Source organism: Callorhinchus milii, unplaced genomic scaffold (assembly GCF_018977255.1).
Source record: "Callorhinchus milii isolate IMCB2004 unplaced genomic scaffold, IMCB_Cmil_1.0 Scaffold7, whole genome shotgun sequence".
In the NCBI taxonomy this organism is placed as follows: domain Eukaryota; kingdom Metazoa; phylum Chordata; class Chondrichthyes; order Chimaeriformes; family Callorhinchidae; genus Callorhinchus; species Callorhinchus milii.
In genome coordinates, this window is record NW_024704748.1 from 7919794 (window position 1) to 7947783 (window position 27990).

Here is a 27990-nt window from a genome sequence, read left to right on the forward strand (position 1 = left end):
AAATGGGGAGTAATTATTGTCCTGACTAGTAGATACAAGAGAGGCCTGACAGCAAACATTTGGAACGCGAAAGGGACAGAGGAAATATGCCGTAGGGAAAGGGGCCCGGCGAAAGGAACAGATTGTCAAGCATTGCAGAACCAAGTCAAATCATGCCCTAACCCTCTGAGTATTGAGAGAAGAGACTGCAAGGAAACAGCAGCAAATATGGTAATGCACACGCCTGTAGCAACTGCTGAGACAGGTGAGGCACATGCCAAGCCTGTTTTTTGCTCTGACGCTGTCCACGTCTGCCCTACATTAGTAATATAGTAATCCTTGCATTCGCCTACAAAATATGTAGTGAATTCACTTTACAGTATACCCTATGATGTGCTTTGAGACATCTCGAAGATGTGATAAGGCATTATATCAAATGCAAGGATTATTATTATTATTGCATTTGATATAGAGCCTAATTACATCATTGAGACAACAACAACTTGCATTTATATAGCACCTCGCACGAAGGCTAGCGTCCCAGAGCGCTTGGTGACTCAAAGCGCTTCACAGAGTATATTGTAAAGTGAAACCTATTACTAAAATCTATTACTGAAACACGGCAGCCAATTGCGCACAGTAGTGTCCCACAACAGTCATGGATTGAGTGACTTTTTTGGGGGAGGAATTATTACCACCAATCAACTAACAACCGGGTTCCGACTTACTGCTAGGTAAACAGAGGCGTGCGGAGTAAGGTAGCTAAGGTTTCACCCTGCCTGGGAATCAGACCCAGGCCCTCTTGCTTGCGAGTTCTCAAACCAATATGGTACAGGATTCCACAATCCGTACAATGGGGTGATCATTGGTCTCCAGTCAGTCTGATTTTGTGTAAACTTTATATGTGAATAGATCGAGATTAGTTAACTTCTCTGCCAGACCCTCCTGCCCATCCACCCCACCCCCACTCCTGCCCATCCACCCCACCCCCACTCCTGCCCATCCACCCCACCCCCACTCCTGCCCATCCACCCCACCCCCACTCTTGCCCATCCACCCCACCACCACTCTTGCCCATCCACCCCACCCCCACTCCTGCCCATTCATCCCAACCCGCTCACTGATTTATAACGTTATGGACACTTCTTGAATTAGTTATTCTCCTGAGGTAGATGAATAAACACAAGGAAATGTCTCAGGAAAAGAGCTCCGTGCAGTTTCTTCCGACCCATTAAAGTATTGGAGCGGAACTGTGGGTTATAAGTCTGACTTTATCAACATCGCTTTAACTGTTTTCAATTAGAATCTATTTCCACAAATCCACTCCTGTGTGTGTGTGTGTGTGGGGGGGGGGGGGGGGGCATGCGTTGGTGGGGGGGGTTAGGGGGTAAGGGAATTCTAACGTATACTATGTTGCCCGAGGCTTCCTAATTTTGGTATTTGATTCCTTTTGTTGTGCGATCGGAGCTTAAATTGAATAATCTGCTTACATCTAAATTAGCTCAGCATCTCAGATGCCTTAAGTCCTAACCATGTTGCTGTTAATGAAGAATATGAATGCTAACCGTTCCTCCCTGATTTATTGCCTGTTGGTGGTCCTCTGATATATGTCACTAATACTGTGCTGCACATTTGCACAGAGGAAAGGTCAATGCCTAATGCAATGATTGAAATGAAGTTGTGCATAAATGCTTTTCGTCAGGGATGGCTTGCACTTATATTTCAAAATGCACCTGTACCTCTGACCTTGTAGTTAGAGTCAAAACAGAACAACCACAAATGCGGGCTGGGTCAGTCGGCACCTGTTCGGACCGTTCGGATGCGTCTTGGCCCCGTTTGCAAAAGTCTCTTTAGGACCTGAATTCATGGGCTGAAAGGGTCTGAAATTATTGCTCTGCCTCTAGTTGCCCTAAGAGGGTGTTGGTGAGGACCTTCTCTTTAAAGCACTTGTGGTGATGGTACTCCCACCACGGCTTTGGGTTGGAGAGGTCCAGCATTGTGACCACTTGTGGCTATTTCTGATTTCAAAGTAACCTCTTAGTACAGGGTGATCACAAAAGTCCTGTCCCGCTTCCCACATCCCTCTTTTTTTCTTACAATTCATATTATTTTCTGTTGCAGATGTGTCGAATGTAACAACGTCTGATACCAGTAACCTCCTCGTCACTCAGTCCTTGTTCCGGAAGATGTCGCACTAAACGTGGCGATGGATCACTATCTGTCAGGAAAATGAGGGTTATTACACACACCGATCCTTTGGACATCTAAATACAGTTAAGATACAATTATCATCATTGTTCCACGTGTTTCGGTTATTGGTCAGGACTGACCAGTTGGGTTATCAGGACTTTGTGAAAACTCTGTACAGTGGCTACTCTTGCCTCTCTTCCAGCAAACGGGTTGTGAACATCTGGGCACAGGCTCACCAATGCCTTGCTCTGAGTTCTGAATTGTTGAATACTGGGGAAAGTTAGCTCTGATACAGTGGGGAAAAGTAAAGTTGTTCTACATAAATATCATTATAATAATGATCCTTCCATAATAATCCCTACAACATTGGGAATGCCTCAACGCACTTGTACTGAAAGTGTAGTGACTGTGTATTTGTAAGCAAACATGCAGCTAATGTTCACAGCAGTGTCCCACAAACAGCAGTGAAGTGAATGGCTAATTTTATTTAGGGGATTACACATCGCGAGAAACAGTGCATTCGGATCTTTATTGTCCACCTGAATCGGCAGACTGTTCCTTGATGGAAGGACGGCACCTCCAAAAATGTTGCACCTACCCAGCATTGAATTGGAAAACTGGACAATGATTCTCATGTCCCATTGTAAGACATGAATCTGCAGTCTTCTAATATTAATAGTAACAACAATAATCCTTAAATTTGGTATAGTGCCTTTCATGTCGGGAGGATATCCCAAAGCACTTCACAGAATACACTAAAGTCTAATGACTATTTTTTGTTGGCAAACACGGCAGCCAATTTGTGCAATGTCCCACAAACAGCCAAGAAGTGAGTGACCAATTTTATTTGGGGGCTTGTTGGACAGGACACTGGGAGAGAGAAACACCCTTCTTTTTTTGAAGGGTAATAATAATCCTTGCAATTGATATAGCACCTTATATTGTCAGAGCGTCTCAAAGCACTTCACAGGATATACTGTAAAGTGGAATGACTGTAATTTGTGGGTGAATAGTGACATGGGATCTATAATATCCACTCGAACAGGTAGATGAGGAGTTGCGAATGCTACAGAGCTGAGAGGGAATAAGAGGCAAGAGAGGAGAACTGATACTTTATATTTATTTTCATGTTAATAGTTTAGCATATCAAATGCAAGGATTATTCTAATTTAAGGTTGATGGAGTTAAACTATGTAATAGTGTAATATCAGTTGCTCTCAAAGATGTTTTGAGGCTTGAAAGGCAAAGAACCACCTGGGCCAAGGAAGACATCACCTGTTGACATTCTAAAAGTTAATATTACCGGAAACACCTAAGGAGATTTATTACTGGCTATTGGGGATTGGTAGCTGAAATTGTTTACCGATCAATCAGTCGACCCAAGAACCGTGAAGTTTCCTGGATTTATTCAGTGTTCGGGCCTCAACCACCTTTTTTTGGCAACTATTTGAGCAATGAGATCAAGGTGCTGGATCAATTAAATATTAACCATTTCACTCTCCTCTTTTCAAACAAGTGTTGTGGGATCTTCTCTCCTGTGGTTCTTCTGAACACGCAAGATGGGACTTGTTTAATGTGTCACCTGAGTGATGCCATCAGTAGATGCAGCATCATTCCTGAGCATTGCATTGGAGCGTCAGCTTAGCTTATGAGCTCAAAGCCCCAACCAAGGGCTTGAACCCACAACCTACTGTCTCCGCTGCAAAAGTGCTACTGACTGGGCCAGGCTGTCAAATTGTAAAGTTGGACCTTTAAAGTATAAAATAAGTGATTGTGAAAGAATTCAGGGTTTTGTTAACCAATCAAATATCCCAGCAGCTCAATTAGTTGAGCACTACACATTGGACTAGGAGGTTCCAATTCAAATCCTTGTTCACCTTACATAATAATAAATAATAATTCTCGCATTTGATATAGCACCTTATCACGTTATCACGTTGTTGAGGCATTTCAAAGCACTTCAAAGAAAATATTCTAAAATGGAGTGACTGTGTATTTTGTGGGCGAAACGCGGCAGCCAATCGTGCGTAGCAGTGTGCTGCAAACAGTCGTGGATTGAGTGACCAATTCTTTTTTTTCCGGCTGAACATGATTCAAGCTTAGAGGAAACTCTTTTGAAAAGTTAGTTTTTGTGCGAATATTTAGAAATTCATCCTTTTTTCCTCCTCCCCTTCAACACTTCCTAACTGACGTCAAAGGCGCTATAACAAGGATTATGATTATTATTTAAGAAAGGTTGGAGTGGGGGGTGGGTGGGTGGGAGCTGCGGATTATTTTTCTTGTGTTTTTTTCAGAGTAAGAAACCCTTTTCCAGGAAATGGTGCATGGATGGGCACTGAGCATGTTTTACCAGTGCGGAGGATGACAGGTAAGTATTGTGAAGCCTTGCTGATGAGCACCAATCAGCAGATCCCTTTCTGCCTTGTTGTCATCTGGTGCACTCTGTAAAGATGAATTTGATTGACAGACGCATCAAGGTCACAGTTTATTGGTTTCTGCAAAAGAGCCAGATATGCCAATTTAGACAGGAGTGACAAAAAGTTTCCATCTAAATGGAATAATTTTACTTCAGGGAATTCTAGGCTAAGGAAGAGCGGAGACTGCATTTTTTAACAAGGACTGAATGACAAACATATACGACAGTTAAAGGCTGACAGAACATCGACTTTGACACTTCACAGGGGAGCTATGAAATAAACAATAGGGAGAGAATTGAATTACAACCAGCAAAAAGCACATACTGAGGGACAAACAGGATTGGACCGACAGCAATCTCGAGTACATAACAAATAAGTCAGCCTTAACATCGAACAGCACTTTTTTTTCAACTTTCTCTCTCCATTTCGCAAGGGGTTTCTGCCAAGTATTCGGCACTGATGTTTATCATCTTTCTAGTACAGTACACATCACTAAATGGGCCCCCTGTTAATGAGAACTCTCTCTCTCTCTCTCTGTCTTCCACTCTCTGGCTTTTTCTCTCTCTCTCTCTTTAAAGGGAGTGTTTTCTTAGGTATTGATTTACTGCCCCCCCCCCCCCACCCACCAGCTCACTGGCTTAATGAAATGATTGGATGGAGGGCACTGTTGTGCTTCTGGTGAAAATCCTCGCTCTTAATAACGTCTTGATATTGAACTCTCTCCCCATTCTGTTCCAGAAAAGGGGGAGAGGAATTGAAAATAAGTGCTTGTAATAATTAATTAAAGGCTTCTATTTTTATATGTTTATATTGAAATGATTGGACCAGGGACCGTGTGACTTATTGTGAAGTGTTTATTATTTTTTACTGTGTTTTACTGTATTTTCGCCCACAAAATACACAGTATTTCAGTATATTCTGTGAAGCGCTTTGTGTCATCTCAACGATGTGATAAGGCGCTCTATCAAACACAAGGATTATTATTATGATTATTATTATTAAACATGTCTCATCCAAAGGATGGCACCTCTTATGATGGTTATAATTATTATTTTACATCAGTGATCTTGCAGGTGCATTGTACAATGTGGCTGCCACGTTCACTTGCTAATACACAGTCACCACACTTTACAGTAAATCTTGTGAAGCGCTTTGAGATCTGATAAGATCCTCAATGCAAGGATTATTGACATAATTTTCTGAACATCATCCAAGCTTGGAAAGTGATTTTTAAAAATTCTGCAACATTTTTGTTCTCGTGAACGATGAAATCCTAATTTCATATGAGCTAGCAACAATCACAGGCAAAGCTCGGATTTCTTTTGTTAGTTTAAACGGAATAATTTTTGTTCTGGGATATATATCGTCAAGTCAAGTTACTTTCACATCAGGAGGACAGCCCAAAATGCTTCACAGGAAAGTACTATTAAATAGTTTGACTGTGTGCTTTGTGGGTGAACCTGGCAGTCAATTTGTGCATAGTTTTGTCCACAACACACACAATCAATCCACTTTACAATATATTCTGTGAAGTGCTTTGGAATGTCTCAGTGACCTGATAAGGTGCTATATAAAATGCAAGGAATATTATTATTATTAGCAATGGAAAATGCCCCAAGGCACGCTCAGAGAGGTAAGTCTTGAGACAGACCTTTGAATATGAAGAGAAAAGGAGCAAGTCAGATGGGGTGCGAAGCTGTGATAGCAGAACAGGCACAGAACAGTATACAGTATTCTGTGTCTTGTGAGGATTGCTCCTGGAGCCTTTCCAGTTTTTTTTGTGAAGGAGATGTGGAGGAGATGCCCCATGGGTCTCAGTGTGAAGCGATATTTACATAAGTAGACCCAGCTGAATAATGCACGAGCAGTGAAGCCACAGTGTTTCTCCTTCAGTCAGTTTACTCATTGCTTAAATACTGTGTTGCATTGGTACCGAGAGAGAACTGCTTTCTTGCGTGAATCAATTGATGAGGAATTGTCAGCACAATTTTTGTTGTTGTATGAAAGAGAATATTGGCCTCGGAATATTTCTTAATAATAATAATCCTTGCATTTGATATAGCGCCTTAAAGCGCTTCAAAGAATATATTGTAAAGTGAATTGACTGCATATATTTTGTAGGCGAAATGCGGCAGCCAATTGCGCACCGCAGTGCCCCACAAACACCCATAAAGTGAGTGACAAATTTTTAAAATTATTTTTTTCGGCCCCGGAAAAGCAATGCGCCAATCGACTAACAACCATGTTCCTATGTACTGCTAAGTAAACAGGCGTGTGGAGCAAGGAATCTTGCCTAAGGTTTCGCCCTGCCCGGAAAACCTTTTCCCCACTTTGTACATCTCTGTTATAGCTTGTTGTAGCTGTTATAGCCCCATGTCAGGACTTGGAGTCACACAGTCTAAATTGATGTTCCACTGCAGAGCAGGGCGTGTGGTGCATTGTCGGAGGTGCCGTCTTTCGAATGAGACGTTAATCCAAGATCCCTGTTTAGGTGGACGCTAAAAATCCCATAGTGCTATTTGAAAAGAGAAGAGAGTTTCTCTGTCTCTCCAGGTGTCCTGGCCAACAATTCCCCAAATCAAAATTTGTCACTCACATTATGAGTGTTTTGGGGATATTGTTGTGCGCAAACTACCTGCCTCGTTTCACCCACAAAATACACAGTCACTGCACTTTGGAGTATATCCTGTGAAGCGCTTTGAGACGTCTGGATGACGTGATAAGGTGCTGTATCAAATGCAAGGATTATTATATTATTATTATAGTAATAAGCATTGCATTGGTGGTACAGTGATGAATATTGCATTAGTGGTATTTTAATCAGTGCTGCATTGATGATTATTGTATTGATGGTTCAAAACTTATGAATTGAGGATTAGCGATATATTCTTATTTAAATTACTAAATAAAATAAATTCTTGCATTTGGTCTCACACCTTTCACATCAGGAGGATGTCTCGGAGTGCTTCACGGGATATAAAGAGTAAAATCTAATGAATACAAGTTAACCATAAGAGATTTGGCTTGTGGGTCAACAGGAGCTGATTGGGAAGAATCCCTGCTTCTGTCCGTCCATGTTCCTGTAATGAACCGGGCTGGCTGGTCTGTCATCAGCAGTGCCCTGCCCTGAGGACCCGCCTGACTCACAAACTGACTGAGACCACCACAGAAGATGGATTTGATTCCAACATTCTTGGAGCCAACACAAATGATTTTCTTGCTCCACCCCAGGGAGGATGGTCACTAGTTGGTCATTTTAATACCGGTGGTATTCTATTGATGGGAGTTGCTTTAGTGATTAGTTGCTTTAGTGATATTTTAATAAGTGTTACATTGGTGGTATATTAATGAATGTTGCATCAGTGGTGTTATATTAATGAGTGTTTCATTGGCGGTATTATTTTATCAGAGATTTTCTTTCATATTGTTATTTTGCACTGAGAATAAAGTCTTTCATATTGCGTTGGTAATATTGTGTTATTGAGTGTTATTGATGTACACTCTAATCAGTGTTCTATTGGTGATATATCCATATGTGTGACATTAGTGATATTATATTAATGATACTTGTATTGCTAGTATCCAGCACCATGGGCTATTGTCCTGCTGTGAAAGACACTATAGAAATATAATTTTGTATTTTTGTGTTCTGTTTTGTATTTTATTAGTGAGTGTTGAATTGATGATATTGTTTGAATGAATGTTGCATTGGTGTTATATTATTGGGTGTACTGTTAATATTCTAATACTAATTGGTGCATTGGGGGTGTTATTAATGAGATAATACATAAATTATTAGAATAGTGTTGATGGCAATGTGTGTATTGAACTTGTGCTGTTATATTAATGAGAGTGTTGGAATGGTATATTATTGAAAGTTACATTTGTGTGATATTAATGAGTATTACATTGATTATATTATGGTATATTATTAATTGTGTGTTAATTTGTGGTGCATTGGTGGTATGTGTTGCATTAATTGATTAATGAGTATTGCATTGATGGTGTATTAATGTGTATTGAAATTGTGGTAGCATGTTAATGATCTTGGATTAGCCATACTATGCAAGCAATTGTTGTGTGTTTTTTATATGAATGAGTATTCCATACTGTTTTTTACTGATTGCTGCATTGGTGGTATTATATTAATCATTATTGCACTGGTGTTATTATATTATTTAATTTTGCAATAATGGTATAATGTCGATTATTAGTTGCAAAGGCTTTAGTGCCCTGGGCTACAGGAGTGCAAACTTAGCTGAAGTGTCTGCTTCTAAACAGGATCCAGTAACAGAAAGGGAGGGGGGAAACTCCAGAGAGTTACCAGAACGTTTGTTCACCTGCACAATACACAGTCACATCATTTTGAAGTAGCTCGGAGATGTTCTCCTGACATGAAAGGTGCTTTATGAAACACAAAGTTAAATAATATGGAACGATTTGCCAGGGACAGCTGCAGGAACGGTCAACTGGTGGCATTGCAATAGGAAACGGACAAGCTTGTCCAGAGAAAGGCGATTGCAAGATTTGGGGAAAGAGCCAGGAATTGGCATTGAAATACATTGGACAAGCAATCACACCGAGATTAACAATTTGGGTAGAATGGGCTCCTGTTGTGTGACACATTTCTATGGTGTGTACACCATAGAATGATGTGGGTTGATGTGTGAGGGTAAGATGTTGGCTGTGATATCTCTCTAACTCAAATAGTCTGTCTAACAACAACAACAATTTGCATTTTTTAGCCCTTCCCTCATGAAGGGTAGTGTCTCAGAGCACTTGACATTGGCGGAGCATGACATTGAGCCAGAGGAAAGGAGGGAGTGAGCGTAAGCACAGTCAAAGAGGAAGGGTTTCAGGCATGACCTGAAGATGGGGTTGGAGGTATGCTTTCAAAAGAAGAATGGCCAATTTTTTTGGGTAGTGGTGGTGGGTGAACAAACCTGCTTCTATGCAACCATACACCAGTATGGGTCCATCTGCCTTTAGGAAAGTAGAGCCCAATATTCTGACAGTCTGACATGGTTTTCTCACAAAGGGGCAGCGTTCCATCGTAAAGTTGGAGAGTGTACATCTCGGGACACAGCGCTGGATCTGGTAAGTGTTCAGGCACCACATTAATTATAATAATCTTATTTATAAAAAATCTTGTATCTAATCATGCGCACTGAAGTGGAAAGCTGTCGTGCCATCAGGTTTTGCTGATATGCCAGTGAAGAGCCAACATCATTGAACGTAACTGATGTAATTAGGAACAATGTATTCATGTATTGCATTATCACAATTGCAGAATCTCTATCAATAAAGAGCTTTCTGTCTGTTTTAAATATTTAATACAAAAAATTCGACACAGGTCGGGAGCGACTCTTCTCCCCAATCTTAAAAAAAACACAAATCAATTTGTATAATTATTCCCGTTAAAATTAGTCAACAGTGTTTTGTTGACCAATCTGCTAACTTAGCAGGAACCAATTATTGCAATGCGCTCGCCCTGCACAAACACATAGTCACTCCACTTAATAATAACAATCCTTGCATTTGATATAGCACCACATCATGTCATTGAGATGTCTCAAAGCGTTTCACAGAATACACTGTAAAGTGAATTGACTGTATATTTTGTGGGCGAAACACTGCAACCAATTGCATACAACAATTGTATATCTTTTATATACAATTATATGCATATTTAAATTTATAAATATATGTATTTATATACACGTTTTGCCCCAAAAATACAGTCAATCCACTTTACAGTATACCCTTCAAAGAACTTTGGACCTACTCCTGACGTGAAAAGCTATATGCCAAACATAAGATTATTATTTTGTTAGTTTACAATGATAATCCTTATATTCCCTGTTTTGGTAAATTTCCCTCATAACCTCCCATAACGTCCTAACCACCAAAGCAGATGTGGAACTGTCCATTTTTATGCTGCGTTGGAGATGCTGAGATGGGGAGAATAGGATCAACCTTGGAATTGACCTGACTTACAACATGTACTACTAATAATAATGTCTTACATTTGATATAGCGCCTTATCACATCAATGAGACGTCTCAAAGCGCTTCACAAATTGTAAAGTGGATTGACTGTGTATTTTGTGGGTGGAATGTGGCAGACAATTGTGCACACCAGTGCCCCAAAAGAACAGTCATATATTGAGTGACCAAAATTTTTTTTTGAGTGATTATTATCCCTAGAAAGTGATCCGCCAATTAACTAATAATCGGGTTTCTACTTATTGCTAGGTAAACAGAGGCGTGTGAAGTAAAGATACTTGCCTAAGGTTTCGCCCTGTCCAGGAATCAAACCCGGATCGTCTCAATTGTGAGGTGAGTGCTCTTAACAACTAGAATTAGAACTGGTGCAACCTATGCATAGCAAGGAGTGTATCAGTGCACCATCAGGCCAGGCTCGTAAGGAGTTAATCATGTGGCAACATTACCAGACCTCAGCAGGGCCATTTCACTTGCAAATTGTAGATAAAATAAGCCAAGGCAAGACCAAAGCTACATTTACACAGCAGCTGTGAGTTTAGAAAGGGGAGGGGTGGAAAAGAAAAGAAAGGCACTGAATAAACCGGGGAAGGCCTGTTTACTGAAGTGTTGCTTTGAGGCAAAAAAAACACTCAGGAATATCGGCAGGTCTGTTTGAGTGAGCAATACGCTTGTCAACTTGCTCCAAGTCTAGAAAAATTATCCACAATATAGAATGTTGTTGTACGGAATATAATCTATATACAGCGGATACATGTCAACGTACCATGGCAAAATGGTGCATTATAAATTCTAGTTTATCCATATGCAGCTGGTCTGTGTATATATATACTTAACTCACTTTCATCACCGTTTCTGTATGCATTCATGTGTGCATGGCTGTCAAATGTATATATATATATATATATTTTCCGCTATTTGTTTGCAAATGTGCGAAACTAATTGAATCACAATGAAGTGTGTGTTTTAATGCAAGACGACTTGGTGAGAAAAGCTTTGCCTCAGAATCCATTTTATTTCTCTCTTAAAAGAGTTTTCCCCAAGGGATTTGGGGTGGGTGGTGCTGCAGGGGTGGGAGGGGGAAGGCCTAGTGGATAGAGCTACAACTTATGGACCAGGAGCTCGCTGGTTCGAATCCCAGCTAGTGCTGAGTTTGCTGGTCGCAGCCAAGGCTACGTAGGAAAGTTAACTTAGCCCCAACCTTTTCAGGATTAGGGAGGGGAAAAGCAGCCAGGATTCCTGCTTCTTGTCCCTCTATACAGCAACTTCTACTGGTTGTGTTTGTGTGTAGCAGCCAGGTAGGGGAGAGGTCAGGCTTAACTGTGATGGCCTGTACCTGTGACCTGCCGAGAATCCTGCCAAGGCTCACACATGAACAATGGCAACCTGGATGGGATATGGGAGGGGAAACCCCATCCCAGCAAGAGGAGGTCAGACCAGGAGCAGAGCGGCCAGTGTCAGTGGGAAGAAAATTAAAAAAAAATGGGACACACTATTTTTTAAAAACATGCCTCTTATAATATCTGAATGGTTTTAAAGTAAAAACGTATATTTTACAGTAAAAATCTCGTGGATCATTTTGAGACATCTCAACAACATAATAAGGCACTATTTCAAATGCAAGGATTATTAGTTTTTATATTAAGGTGATGTTACCTTACCGTACAACTTGTTTTATTTCAAAGCTTTGGGTCATCCTCCTGATGTGAAAGGTGCTTTACAAATGTAATTTGTTTGTTATTATTCAATTTCATCCATCATTCCTGAAAGACTAAGCTAAATCCTGTTAAGAGATTCCCACAAGAAGGGAAAATAGTCAGTTCTTGGGTGAAGTTCTTGTAAGAGAAGGGTGAAATGATGGTAAGGCTTTATTGAAGCACAGACCAAGGTCAGACAGAACCAAACATGCACATTTGGATATAGTTCCAGGATAGAGGTTCATCTGGACAGTAAGAAGGTTCCAGGGTCTCTGGCAATAAACACCACCTTCCAACCTCTAAGAGACTCCAGGGTCAGAGAAACCTGGGTTTACACTCTGACACCCCCTCACCCACTGTGGTTCCTCTCAGCTCAGGCCCACAGCGCTCACATTCAACACTTCCTTGTTGGATGATGTGCCTTTCCTCAGGGTGCCAGAAGTCTAGAGCAGGGATTCCCTGTTCTATTCCTATTCTATTCCCCTTTTATATGGGAATAGAATAAGACAAACCAAATGCCCACTTTAGTTGCCCTCCACAATGTCAGTTTTCAGTCCTTATAATAGGATAATAGGAATAATCCTTGCATTTGGTATAGCGCCTTGTCACAAATGTCAAGATGTCTCAAATCCCTTCACAGTAATTTACTGTAAAATGTGGTGCCTGTGTATGTTGTAGATGAGATATTAGGTGGATGTGGGGGGTGGGGTGGGGGGGGGGGGGGAGTGTTGCCCACCATGACAGAGTAGGTTTTGTGCAGCGATTGAAGTGAGGGCTTCAAATAGGCTAGAAAGTCCTATCCTCTGTGTGTTCTTTAAGATAAATGCCAGAGTGTCCGTTACTAAACGTAGAACCACAGTGGTTTGAACCAATCTTGCTCACAAACCGAGCTCCAGGTAATAAAAGGGTCACGACTCGTAGGAGATATACAAAAAAATTTATTTTTCATGTGCACAAAAAAAAATCTGAACAGAATCGAACCAGTAATGGGGAGCCACAATGGCGTTAGTTTGTTTACTGTCCATCCAATAGTTTATGAGAGCAGAGAAGTCCATCAATTCCCCTCCACCCACACCACCATCCCCCCTGGCGTTGACTTCCCAATGGGAAGCTCGATCTCTTTCAGGGCAACCTGTATCCCCCACCCCATCCTTACACACCATCACTTGCACCACTCCCCACTAGAGATGGTTGCACTAACTCCCACTCTCCTTTGTGGCGGCTTAGTCTCGAGTGGAAGGAAAGAGGGGGAGTAGAGTCGAAGATTCACCAGATTAAAGCTTTGAACTTCCTTCAATAAAGATCATTTTGCCCATGACATGACGAGTCACTTAGTTAAAAATGTTTTTGTTAATTGCTTCCCCCTCCTTTTACCGCCCCCCCCCCCACCCCAACACCCCCCTTTCCCCACCCCGCTGGGGTAAGTAATTGTGATAACAGCATGCAGACTCGATCACAATGAACTGTGTATGAGTGCGTATGTGTATATATGTGTATGTGTATTTGAGAGAGGGAGAGGAGGCAGAATTATAACCGTCTAAAGATGACGTTATAAAATAGAATCCCCCCACCACCCCCCCACCCCAATATCAGTCTCAGCCCCACTTCACAATGAACATAGAAACCCAACGGCACCCCCTGTAACACAGCAGTCCCTAGATTCAGAGAATGTCACAGACACTCTGACACTGAGTGACACAGCAAGAGAAAGGACAGTGAGGGTTGGGTGCAGGGAGAACAGGGCAAGATAGGCGAGTGAGGGTGTAGGGACTCGACGTGTCGGTAAAGCACACAACTACAGATGAAAGCACAGGATTCCTCTAAATTGCATAGTGATGAATTTTTTTAATATATATATATAAAAAAAATCTCTTTTATTCCGTAAAACCACCAAAAAAGGAAAAAAAAGCAAATCCAGTGTGAAAGACTACCTCTCTTCACCACCACTACACTCTCTGCCCACCGGGTCTCTCAAAAACATGGGTCCATGTGGGTGGGGGCTGCTTTCGTTTTAGCATTGTGGTTGTAAGAAGCACTACACTTTTAACATACAGATGCTGAGAATTTTTTTTTATCATTTTTCCTTCAGCGTCAGTAAAATCTACAAGATCGGACGTCCGTGTCAGTGGAATCTATAAACGGTAAAAGGATGCAAACTGCAATATATATATCTATATACAACAGAATTCCCTTCACATTTTTTCTTTTAAGCATTATGAACCTACAAAGCAGCAATCTTTGCAAATAACAATACAGTGAGTAATTCCTGGAATCATTTTTTCTTCCACAGTTTTGAATTTCTACTCGGTGCTATAGTCGGGTAATATGATTATCGGGAGTTTCGGCTGCATATTACCACATAAAATTTCAATCTTTTTAACAAGTAGGTAACTATAATACTGATTTACAATCAAACGCATACACATCCTGTAAATAAAAAGAACCTAATATCAACCAAGTCTTTGGCAAATGTTGCAATAATAATTACATTCACTTTTTATCTGTTGTTTCAGAGAGCAGAGTATCAATAGTTTTGTATCTAATCATGCAAAACGCTTATTCCTTCCTTGTACTGGTCTTTTCACCCCATTCTCTTTCATCTCTTCCTTTTCCCTTTCTCTCACTCTCTCTCTTGCTGGCTTGGTTCTCTTGCTTGTTCCTCCCGCATCCACAGCCATTAATTTTTTTTACCCAGGCCAATGCAACTTGTGCATGCAGAATGGATGTGAGGAGCGGGTTGGGGTGTGGAAAGGATACACAATAGGATCGGGTTGTGGCAGTGACTCTTGTGCTAGCCTTCGTCTGTTACTGTTTCAGCGTTGGGGATAGTGGGGGTCTGTCAATGGAGGAATAGGTGTTGGTGGGGTGGAGTTGGGAGATGGAAGGCTGAAACTTTCTCATGTGGTTTGTGAATGCTGAGGCCTGGCTAAATCTTTCATATGTTGCGTGAATGTACTTAAGTCAGCTATATGTATGCACTTACGATAAGTTTTGGTCGGAAAGGGAGAGGACACAAGCAGGGAGGGATACCGAACAAAAGCAACCCCCAGAACCCAGGCTTCCCATCTCACACCACACAGAAACATCGCCTTGGATAGAGGCCACTCCTCCATCCAGTCTTCACTGGCACAGGGAGTGACTGCGATAACTTTGGGAGAGGTCCCCCCCAATATTGCCTCTTGCTTTGGAAAATTTTCATTCTGGTTGGGACCTGGAAATGAGCAGATTCCTGGATAGGAGGTCACCCGGGTGAAATTGGGATGGGGTTGAATGAAGTGGATGTTACCCACCGTTGCCATTGACAGCTGTCTGTCTCCCTAGCTCCATGTTTTCTCTCTTTTCACTGCACAGTGCATCGCAACCTTCCAATCCAAATGAAAGCCAATTAAGTGCCTAGTTGATTAAACGAGTAACCTTTTTTTCTTCTGTTAATCTTTAATAACCGCAAAGAAACTTTTTTTTGCAAATTTCTTGCCTCGGTGAAGAGACCAGAAAGTGCTGGGTGAGTGGGGAAAGATGCGATGGGTAAAAATGGAGAGCTAGTGCAATAAACAGGTACATAGAAGCATCAGCTGTTGTGTAACCAGAAAAAAAATAACTGCTGTTTTTTAAAACGTCTGTGTCCTACACCTCCATCGCCATTTCTGGAGCCAAACGAAACCGATTCAACAGAAAGATTTCATGCCAAGATGTCCGGACTGTCCTTTACCAAACATGGCGTGCACGTCGCTTTTTGGAAGTTTTTGGGGCGTAATGCGGGGAAAACGTCTCTCGAGTGTTAATCGGGCGAGCTGTGAGGATTCAGTGTAACTCGGCAAGTATTGGTGGAGCAGGAGTAGGAAGAGGGGGCGGGAAAAGGGGGGTGGAAGAGGCAGGCGGTCCCAGCAAACGACAAAAGAGGCTCCCATCAATTTCCTGGTGCGCTCTCACACGACGGAGGTGAACTCGGTTCATCAGTGTAAACATGGTGCAGGAGGGCGAAAAAGAAACCAAGAATCCGCTTGCTTGAAAACCTTTCGCACGTAAACAATCACCTCTTCTCTCTTTGCTGTAACGAGCTTGTGCGGGTGGTCTCTTTCTCTCTCTCTTTCCTCTCTCTCTTTTTCCAAAAGAAATACGAAAAATCGATGGGTTCACCAAGTGACGTATTGTTTCCTCTCTCTCTCTCTCTCTCTCCCCCAAAACACCTCGACGAGTTTCAGTCAAACATCGGAAGGCAAATTGGTCCAAAACACAATAATCTCTTAAGTACTGAAAGCACGATTTATTTTTTTTGTACGCAGGTGTGAGAGAGCGAGTGTGTGAGTGCGTGTGTGCGTGTGTTCATATATATATAATTTTAAATCAGCCCATTCTTTAAACTAAAAAGTACATTTCTTCTGATTTCTGCGATATATATTTAAAGATACTTTGCTTTATTTTTTCTCCCCTTTTTGCCCTGATGGACTGCGATGTGAAAGTTAAATGCAATAGTCTAGGAGTACTAAATGGCAGCACAGTTTTCAAGGAGAAATGGTTGTTTGCAGGTCAAGGGGGGCGGGGGGGGGGAATTTTTTTTCCCTCTTCCTTCCCCCCCCCACCCCACCCCCCCCTTCCATCTTGTCCAGTTTTTTTCACTTCTCCGTCCGTCCGTCCTTCGTTCTGTACTCACAGTTGTTTTTTTTTGTTGTTAAAAAGTTTTTGTTGATGTTGTTGTTCATTAACGATTCCTTATCCCCACTCAGGTTGGTCAGACTGGTACAATGTGGAGCCCAGTTGTGTCGTCCTGCAGTTTGGTGTGGTTGCCATAATAACTAGTGGCGGTCGTAGGCAGTGGCAGGGGTGGGAGGTGCAGCACCCCGGGATGCGGCACTATAATAATAAGGGGAACCTGAAAGTTAACACAGGAGAAGGGTGGACCAGTTGGAAGGACATTTGTTTCGAGATACATAGGAAGGAAAGAGCTAGAAAAGACCCACAGGCCTATCGGGTCCACACTATGATAGAACAACAACAACAACAAATTACATTTGTATAGCGTCTTTCATGTCAGGATAACGTCCCAAGGCACTGGACAGTCAGGGATTTGGACCCGAGTGGGGGGGGGGGGGGGGGGGGGGAGAGAGGTTAGAATTGGGAGGGGTAGGATGCAGAGAGGGTGGGGGTAGGAGAGGAACTGAAGGTGCGGTCAAAGAGGAGGGTCTTGGGTGGGGTCAGAAAGGCTGTAGGCCTGACCATCGATGATGGAGCAGGCATGGCGTTGGACATGGAGCAGGCTGAGCGGAGGAAGCGGACTGGTGAGTATGGAACACAAGATCATAAGAGAGGTTCAGATGAAGAAGGTTCTTCGGACTATTTGATCTCATCCTTCCAGAATACCATCTCTTAAAATGAGTCCCAGCCTCAATCATCCTGATATACTCCTTGCATTTGATACAGCACCTTTCACACCAACCATTTCACAAAAAAGTGCATAGTGACTGCAAATTTTCTTGGTGAATGCGACAGCCAATTTTTGCACAGTGATGTCTCACAAACAGCCATGAAGTGAATGACCAATTTTTTTAATCTGGGAGATTGTTGGCCTGGAGATGGGGAGAAAATCTCTTCTATTTGTAAATAGTGCTGTGGAATCTTAAACATTCACCTGAGCAGGTAGATGGACCCTGGTTTACAATATGATCTGCACAATGACCCATCTCACTGCCCCAGCCCTGCTTGGAGTATCAGTCCACATGGGGCTTGAACCCACAACCTCAGAGGCGAGAGTGCTACTGACTGAGCCAAGCTGTCACCCTTCCTGGTAACCCAAACTTCCCACACATCAACCCCCCAGACACACACAATACACTTCTCTCCTGTTGCTAGATCCACTCCAAAGTGAGACAAAAAAGCAGACGGGCGAGGGGGGGTGAGGAGGAAGGATCTCTCCTTCTCGGTTTGGTTTGGGTACTCTTAAGCATGGTGATGGGTTACTGCCTGTGTCAGATATCAGCTGACCAAACAAAAAATGAAAAAAATACTGAACTGGTGGCCGGGACCTCTGAGATCAGCAAAGCCGGGCACAGGCTGGAGACCAAACCTGGGACCTTCTTGGTCTACACGACTCACGTCCACAGTCAGCATTGCACTTACCCAACTGAGCCACGTGTGGGCTACAATTATATCTTAAGGCTCATGAGAGATAGGAAACATGTATTCCTAAAGATGGAAGAAGCTGATATGAAGCAGATAGGTCTGGGTGAAGGAAACCTTTTCTGCCCATTTGATCTCATCCTTCCAGAACCCACCCACTGTGGTGGTAGCAAAATGCATCGATGTATTTAAGAGGAACCTTGATGCATACATAAGGGAGAAGATAATAGAGGGATGCGGGAGAGGGCAATAGGTGTATGTGGAGTATAAACACCGGTATGGACTAGTTGGGCCAAATAGGCCCTCACAAGGCGCTGGGTAATGAGGGGTTTGCATCTGAGCTGCAGGTTGGGAGCAGAGATAGGTGGAGAACAAAGGGGGTGGAGGAGGGAAGATGACTAAAGGCACGATCGAAAAGGAAGCTCTTGCGATAGACCGAGACAGACATTCGAGCATTCAGTTCTACACAAACTCAAAGACGCCTGGAACCAGGAAAGCACCTTGTAGAGATCTTGCTTCGGTCTTGTTGGGAGAAAGAAACCAATAAGCCAGAGAGCACTCACTTAGTAATCCTGGATTGGTGAAACGCCAGGCTTCATTGTAGGTTGTGTACTGTGGATGGGTGTAAGGATTACCCGAAAATTCACTGCCTGAGGAAAGAAACAGAAGAAGACAAAATTTATACAATACAATTTATATTTACATAGCATTTTTCACATCCGGAGGTGTCTAAAAGAGTTTGACAATGTACCTAAGCTGGGGAGAGGATAGATGATAGTCAAAGAGGACAGTCAAAGAGGTACGTTTTAAAACAACAACAACTTGCATTTATATAGCACCCTTCACACAGGACAGCTGAGCTGGGGGGAACTGGGCGAGGGGGAGGGAGAGAGATAGATGACTCCCAAAAACTGTGGATGCTGGATCAATTGAAATTTTCAAGACTGAGGTGGACAGATTTTTGTTAGGTAAGGATATCAAGGGATCTGGAGCAAAGGCGGGTAAATGGAATTGAAGTAGAGATCAGCCATGATCGAACAGAATAGCGGAACGGTCTGCTCCACATCCCCCGCCCTAACCGCCCTACCATTGGTGGCCGGGCCTTCAGCCTCTCAGCCCCTAGGCTCTGGAACTCCATCCCACAGTGCCTTCGCCTTGCTTCCTCCCTTTCCTCCTTTAAGGCCAGTCTCAAGACCTTTCTCTTTGACCGTGCCTTCAGCTCCCCTCTCGACTCTCTACCCCCTCCTCGCTCCGTCCCTTCCGTCCCCTCACCCTGACCATTTCCCCCCTGCTTGGGTCCTGACGCAACTGTCCAGCGTCTTGGGACGTCCTCCCGACGTGAAAGGTGCTCTGTAAATGAAATCTTGTTGTTGTTGTTGTTGTTGAGGAGCTGAATGGCCTCCTCCTGTTCCTCTGTGCCTATATATAAAGACCTCCCAATCCCATGAGGACACTCTTCCCCCTCTCGCCCTCCCCCATGTTGTATTTCACTCGGCAGCTCCCATGCTCCTGCTCTGTGACCAAGGGGGTTTAATCTGAGGTCCTGCACGGCCTGCTGTTAGTTTTTATCCTGCTTTGATCTCATGAGCGCATGAGTGCATGTGTGGTTGGCAAATGAGGACAGCATTGGGCTCAGCTGTGACACTCCTCGGATGAATAAGCAGCCAACATTTACTGAACAATGGGCATCTGGGCCAGGTACTGGAGGGTGGCTACCCGAACTGTACCCAAACCATTAGTTAGCGAGGAGAGAGCAGAGAGGGGAGAGAAGAAATGAGAGCGGAGAGAATAGAGAGAGAAGAGGGGAGAGGAGAGAGTAGGAGAGAGGAAAGAGAAATGAGGGGAGAGGAGAGGGCAGAAGGGTGGAGCAAAGATGATAAGAAAGAAGAGAGGAGAGAAGAGAGGAATGAGGAGAAGAGAGGAGAGGAGAATGGAGAGGAGATGAGGAGGAGGGGGAGGAGAGAAGAGGGAGGTCAGTTGGAAGGCAGGAAATAAAATATATTAAGATATATCCTTGCATTTAATTTAGTGCCTATAACATCAAAATATCAGATAATGACTGCTGAGTGTAGTGAGAGTGCCAACAAGCCCACTAATCTATGCATGTCACACACCGAATGACCAAAACTGATCTGGGAGAATTGTTGGCCAGGATACCGGGAACTCTGAATACACAGTCACTCCACTTTATAGTAAATCCTGTGAAGTGCTTTTGAGACGTCTCAGCGACGTGATAAGGCACCATATCAAATGCAAGGATTCATTCTCCTTTCGAACCGGGTGATGGGATCTTGTAGTTCATAGGTTGAAGCTTGATTTAAGCGTCTCACCAGAAGCTTTGATAATTATATGAGATTCAATTGAAGTGAGGTTTCATTATAGACCACATTTGGTCACAAGAAGCTTGTAACATCTGAAACTATTCAGTTTGCGAACGAAGCCTTCAGGATGGGTTAATTATAATAATAATCCTTGCATTTGATATTGCGCCTTATCACATCATTTGAGATATCATAAAGTGCATCACAAAATATACTCTAAAATGGTTTGACTGTGTTTAGGGGGAAAAACGTGGTAGCCGATTGCACACAGAAAGTCCCACAAACAGTCTTGGATTGAGTGACCAAATTATTTTTTAATTTATTTTTTGAAGGATTATTATCAGGTGAATCTTGCAAATTCCATGGAACCATTTAAAAATAGAAGAGAGTTTCTCCTGAAGCCAATTGCACACAGCAGTGTTCCATAAACGTCGTGGATTGAGTGACCAATTTTGTTTTGGAGTGGGAGGTGGGGGGAGGGATTATTACTCCTAGAAAGTGATCCGGCAATCGACTAACAACCGGGTTCCTACTTATTGCTAGGTAAACAGAGGCGTGTGGAATACGGAAACTTGTTTAAGGTTTTGCCCCGCCCAGGAATCAAACCTGGGTCCTTTCGCTTGCGAGACAAGCACGCTAACCACTATGCTACGGGAATCCACAGTGTTTGGTTCACACACACACACAAAGACGTACACGCTCGAGCTGAAAGCTCCTTGGGTCCTTTTTTGTGCAGCAGTTGATTGGCATGCCAGTGAGACTTTTGTGACTCATGCCCAACACTGTGATTTAAATATTTACAGGCCTTTTTCTCCTGTTCTCTGACCCTGAAATGCTACTCGTGAACCTGAACCGCAGGTTAAGTGGAGGGGAAACAGATACGCTTGGCTGCTCTGGCTCAGCTCACAACAATGCTTATCGATGGCTGGTGAAAGCTTGTGTTGGTTAATGAGCTTAGGGGTGATGGGCGACTGGAGAGGAACCATCCTATCTCTTGCGAGATAGTAATCAAACATGTTCAATTTGCTTATCAACATTGGCTTTTTCCCAACTGCTTCCCTTCGTTTTATACCAGCTGTCTCTCTCTCTTTTACCTCTCACTGCACTGTGCAGAACCCTGCAGCTTGTTTCCTCTCCCCCACTAGGCTTCGAGAGCTTCTCACCCCCATCCTCGCCTGGCTCCGCTGGCTCCCCATCCCCAGAGGATTGAATTCAAGATCCTTGTCCTCGCCTTTAAATCCGCCATGGTCTTGACCATTTTGTAACAATTTAATCTGCCGCTCAGCACCCCACCTACCTGCCTCTCGCCTCCCGCACTGCCTGCCCCACCATCGGCTTTGAGCCTCTCTGCCCCCACACTCTGAAACTCCATCCTGGAGTCCCTTCACCTCGCCCTTTCCTTTGCCTCCTCCAAAGTCCGTCTGAAGACCTTTGACTGCGCCTTCAGTCATCTTACCCCCTGCCTACCCTCATACCCCTCGGCTTCACCCCTACCAAATTCAACACCCAGCTTCGATGCAAACCCTCAAGTGTCCAATACCTTGGGACATCTTCCCTATGTGGAAAGAGTTATATAAATGCAAGATATTGTTGTTGGATTGTCGGCAGTACTGTCCTTCAGATGTGACATTGAACTGAAGTCTGTCCAGGTATTTAAAGGTTCAAATTGAAAAGAGAAGGAAGTTTCTCTCTCCTGATGTCCTGGCTAATAATCCCTCAGAAAAGATTGGTGATTCACTTCGTGGCTGTTTGTGGAACATTACTGTGTGGCAAATTGGCTGCCATGTTCACCTACAAATACACGATGACTACACTGCACAGCAATTAATTAGTGGCATTTGGACATTCTAGGTGCTATGAAAATATAAGTATTGCAAAGTCATTATTAATTTCTGTTTCTGGGAGTGCTTTCTGATTTACCCTTCAGTTGTCTCTGTCTGTACTGAGTTGTCTCCTTATCACCAAGGACCACTCACTGTCTTCTCCATGTCTCTGTTATCTCAATGTGAGAACAGATTGCTCTATAACCAGAGTTTTCCATTATAAGTGCACACGGTAAAAGTGGTCACATTCAATCTCATTCTTCCCTCTTGGCTCCTGTTAACCCTGCAAGCCAAAGCCCTAACATATATGGTTGCCCTAGCTGGACAATTAGCAGACACTATTCACAATGGAAACATTTTCAGCAGGATCCCAACATACACTCTGGGTTCCCCAAGCCTGGACTCTCGTCAACCTGCGCCTAATTGTGCGGTTGCTCAGGATGATGGCACATCTCTGCCACATCAACGCAATTGATACCGGGATCCTTCCTGATCTGATGCTCTTAGAAAGGTATTTTTCCAAACAGGAGACGTGGCTGAATATCGGGCAACTTGGGTCTTAGTTTTTCTTTTTCGTGGTTCTGCTGCCATTATTTAGATATTCAGGAAATATGTAGCAGATTCTGGCACTCTGGAGTGTAAGACAGAAAGCACCTCCATGAAACAGTGTTATATAACAACGACTTGCACTTATATAGCGCCTTCTACACAGGGTAGTGTCTCAAGAGCACTGAACAGTGGCAGAGTCTGACATGGAGCTGGGTGGAGGGAAGAGGTGCCCCTAAGCGAAGAGAAAGGTCTTCAGTCATGATCTAAAAGAGGGGAAGGAGGGAACAAGGTGAAGGAATTGACGGAGAGAGTTCCAAATCTTCGGGGAGTAGTGGCTAAAAGCTTGGCTGCTGATGGTGGAGCGGAGAGGATAATGGATAAGCTGGAGCCCAGAGCCAACTGAGCCGAGGCAGGGGTAGTGGAGTGGGGAGAAAGGCGGTGAGAAAAGTAGGGAGGTGCCAGGATGTGAAGGGATTTGTAGACAACAACGACGGATGGCACTTATACAATGCCTTTTGCGTCAGGAGGACATCCCAAGGCACTGAAATGTCCCAAGGCATTATACTGTGGCATCCAGACATCTACACTTGCAGAGACTCCAGAGGGAAAGCAGTAAAGAGGAATCCCAGAGGGTTAATGTAACAACTTTGTGACAAAGTGTTTCTTCTTTCACACACCAATAAATGAGGCGTCGAAGACATCAAAGGTGGTGGTGTGTCAATTGCATGTGACTGCACAATGGCAAATCTAACACCTCTCTCCATCAATCAGAGATATGGTTAAAATGTACAAGGTACCCCAACTGAAAATAATAAGAATAACAATCCTCCTTACATTTGATATAGCGCCTCATCATGTCGTCGTAAGAATAATAATAATCCTTGCATTTGATATAGCACCTTATCACATTATCAAGACATTTCAAAGCATTTCACAGGATATATTATAAAACGATTTTGACTGTGTTTTGTGGGCAAAACAACGTCTCAAAGCTTGTCCCAGTAGTTGCTATAAAGCGCAATGTATTTGTAGGTCAATTCAGCAGCCGATTTGCACACAACAATGTCCCACAAACAGCCACGAAGCAACGACTAATTTTTATCTGAGGTATTGTTGTCCAGGACAATGGGAGAAACTCCCTTCTTTTTTCAAATAGAACCATGGGAGCTTTAACATCCTCCTCAAAAAGCATATGTCATTCACATCTCATTCAATTTATTGCAGTGCTTCCCCCCCAGCATTGCACTGGAGTGTCAGCCGAAACTGTGAATTCAAAGTCCCAATGTGGGCATGAACTAGCAACCTTCTGACAGGTGAGGGGAGAGCGTGGCTGACTGAGCCAGGCTGACAGAAAGAATCTTGAAGGCAAAACACCCACTTTAACAATAAAGAATTAACAAGTAGCATCTCACAGTGCATAAATATGCCACACTTTAGATCTTCTTGAGCTCTCTCCTCTCCCTGGACAGCTCACCTAGAGAGGAAACTCATTAAACTTGGTAGTTACCTGGTACCATGCCAGCCAGTGTAGAGGTGGAGTAGCTGCCCTGGCCAGTCGGCGGGACGTGTGGAGGGTAACCAGGTAAAGTGGTGCTTGCCATGTCACGCCCTGCAAATAAAGTAAAGACTTAAGTACAAATTGGATGAACCGGGGCCTTTTACACAATAGCCAAACAATGGTTGGGCTTCCGCTACGGCTACTAAATAAATGTCTTCTTTTATCGAATACTGATAATAGCTGTAGTGTTTGGGTTGGTCCTGTGAGCAGTCCGAGTTTCTGCATGTGTCAGACATCCAATTGACAGAAAACAATTATATCAGTGTTATACTGATATCCTGTAACAGCCTCCTAAGTGTAACAGTTATTTCATATCAAACAAGAATCCTCAATCAATGACTCTTGCCACTGCTCGATGGTATCTGTAAATTGTGATATAAACTGCTTGGCCGAACATTTCTGTGCCCTACCTTGCTCTCCTGTCCACACTTTCTAACAGAGATGTTCATAGGTTTCGGCAGTTTCATAAATAGAAAGAAACAGGCTGCATTTTACAGCATCAAAACATCTCAGTGTCCTAGAGTAGGCAAACCTTACAGTAATTTGAACCAGCATGGTGCCACACACTGTCTTGAGGCAAAAGTTCCATTTATCTGGAAGATTACCAGACAGATTCCTTGAAACAGTTCCCTCTTTTTTTGAACACTTTCATGGGATATTTAACGTTGAACAGTGATAAGACAGAACTTTGGTTAAAGTCTCATCTGAAAGATGGCACCTTGATCAATGCAGCCTCCCTCCCCTAGCATTGTAGTGTAGCATCGGTCTGCACTACAAGTTCAGCTCATGACCCTCTCACCCAGAGGCGAGTGAGGTGAGAGCACTAACTTGGTAAGAGTTCTATCTTGGTAGAACAACAACAAATTGCATTTATACAGTATTGCGCCTTTCGCGTTAGGAGAAAGTCCCAAGGCACTGGGTACCCTGAAATTGGATTGTGCAGTTTAATGCTTTTTTTAAATTCTGTTGCTCAGATGTATTAATAATGATGATCATCCTTTTATTTGATATAGCGCAGTACCATTCCGTTATTAATTATTATAAGAATCATTAACAATTACAGCTAATTAATTATTAATAATAATACTAATAATTATTGTTTTTGTATTATAATAATCCAGAGCTTTTGCCCCATTTTCCAACCTGAGGGAATAATCTTTCTCAAACCCGGTCCCAATTTCAAAGGCCTCCATTTGAGCCCCTATTAACCTTCTCTACTCCCAACACTATTGAAGCCAGTCAATAACAGAAAGTAAATTCAAAACAAGGTTGTTAATGGAGTCCTGCAGCTCAGTGGTTAGAGCACTCGCCTCGCCTTGCAAGCGAGACACCTGGATTCAATCCAGGCAGGGCGAATCCTTGAGCAAGTTTCCTTACTCCACACGCCTAATAATAATCCCTCCAAAAAAACAAAACAATAATAAATTGGTCATTTTCGATCCACGACTGTTTGTGGGACACTGCTGTGCGCAATTGGCTGTCGCGTTTCGCCCACAAATATACAGTCAATTCACTTTACAGTTTATTCTGTGAAGCGCTTGAGACATCTAGAAGACGTGAAAAGTGCTATATCAAATGCAAAGATTATTTATTAGTGTCTTTCTACTCTGATAGCAGCATTAAGTCCCATTGGATTAAAAACAGCCTCACATGGCTATAAAACACCTCACTATTTCCCTTTCAATGAAACGTCTCAACAATTGCATGTGCTGTATTAAAAGTCGTCATATTAATCATCTTTGTTTTGATGTAGGACCTTTCACATTGGAAGGATGTTGCAAAGCGCTTCCACATGATTTACTCTAAAGTGTAGCGACTGCAATGAAGTGAATGACCAATTTTTTTATATACTGTATCTAGAAGCTTGACAGCCAGGACACCGTCAGGACTTGGGAGTCACACAATCTAAATTGATTGCCCAATGCAGTGCAGGTGGTGTGATGTTTTACAGGCGAAACACAAATGAGCACAAACTAGGTTTAGATTATTTTCCAATCCGAGGACCATGCTGTCTCTTACAGTGAGTCCAGTGTCCTGGCCTGAACCACCCGATGAAACAAGGGGGAGTCATTAACATGACTCATACCTCCTGAGGCCCCCAAGCTCTTGCCAACCCCCATCTAACACTTTCCGGAATTAGGTAAGCAGGGTGCTTCCCTCCAGGGAGACAGTGCGCATTCCATTCCCATACAGGGAAGTGTAGGTGTGTGTGGGACATTCTTCCATCATGAAAGGCGCTTTGCTAAATGTAAGGATTATTATTAAGGACTATATAATCCTTAACAATAATCCTTACATTTGTCATAGCGCCCTTGGTGATGGGTTTCCACATGTGTCAAGACACCTGGCTGACCCCCCAAAACAGGTAGCAAAGGTCTGCTAGCCTCACTTGGGCCAGGAACGCAAGATTGTGCTGAAATGTTGGAACATTCTTAACATTCGGTCTCGAGTTTTGAAGCCGGCTCTTTAAAGGAACTGGTGAATTCTGGGGGTGAAAAACTAAGGCTGAATTTTCAAAATTCTACACTATGTAAAATTTTAAAGGCAATCCTCTTCAGGCCAAGATAGGTGGAATTTCAGGTCTCTGATGTCCACTCACACAAACATTCGAAGTGAAAGGCGCTATATAAATCCAACTTGTTTTTAAGAGTATCCAAACAAAAGAAATTTCCGTGCGTTTCGACCTACACATGGAAATTCCACAGATATTTATTGGAATGGAATGTGCAGTCTCTCTCCTGGAGGGACACATCCTGCTTACCTATTTCTGGAAAGTATTAGGTGCAGGTTGGCAAGAGTCAAGGCTTGGGGACCCCAGAGTGTGTGATGGACTCTAACCAGCTAAAACCGCATCGCTTGCCATTGAAAACACTGCCTGCCAAGTTTACCCACTGCTTGTCCAGCTAGGACCAGCCTACCCGTTACGGCTTTGGCTTGCATAGGTGAACTAGGGGAAAGGGAAGTGAGAGCTGAAACGTCACTGAAAAACTAGACATTGGGGATTGAAGAAGGGAGGAGAGAGACAGGTCTGTGTGTGTGTGTGTGTGTGTGTGTGTGTAGCTGTGTGTTGATGTTTGTTTGTGTGTAAATGTGTGCACGTGCGTAGCTAAGGACAATAGCTTCACTGAGCCGAAAGATGAGGCGTTCTGACAGGCAACTGTCCTACACTGGGCCTGCAGAGCGGGGTGGGCATCACTGCACGTAGTGACCGATTCAGCTAAACTATCCACACCCCCCCCCGCTATCTCCCCCCCCCCCCCCCACTTCCCCCCCCCCCCCACCCCAGCCTTCTCCATCTGACACCAGCGATGCCGCATTGTTACAGTGAGGGCTCTGGGGT

At 43.2% G+C, this 27990-nt stretch overlaps 1 protein-coding gene across 11 annotated transcripts in view; it reads right to left on the reverse strand.

The window, feature by feature from the left end:
- Positions 1-16932: 16932 nt before the first annotated feature.
- pax2a (paired box 2a) overlaps positions 16933-27990 on the reverse strand; it is an 85114-nt gene continuing 74056 nt past the window's right edge. For all 11 annotated transcript variants that reach the window (XM_042336836.1, XM_042336844.1, XM_042336841.1 and 8 more), the window contains 3 exons: positions 24600-24701; positions 18963-19049; positions 16933-17155 (listed from right to left, as the gene is read on the reverse strand). In XM_042336836.1, the coding sequence (XP_042192770.1) occupies positions 17079-17155; positions 18963-19049; positions 24600-24701 (266 nt within the window). In that variant the 3' untranslated portion in view covers positions 16933-17078. The remainder of the gene's footprint in view (positions 17156-18962; positions 19050-24599; positions 24702-27990) is intronic.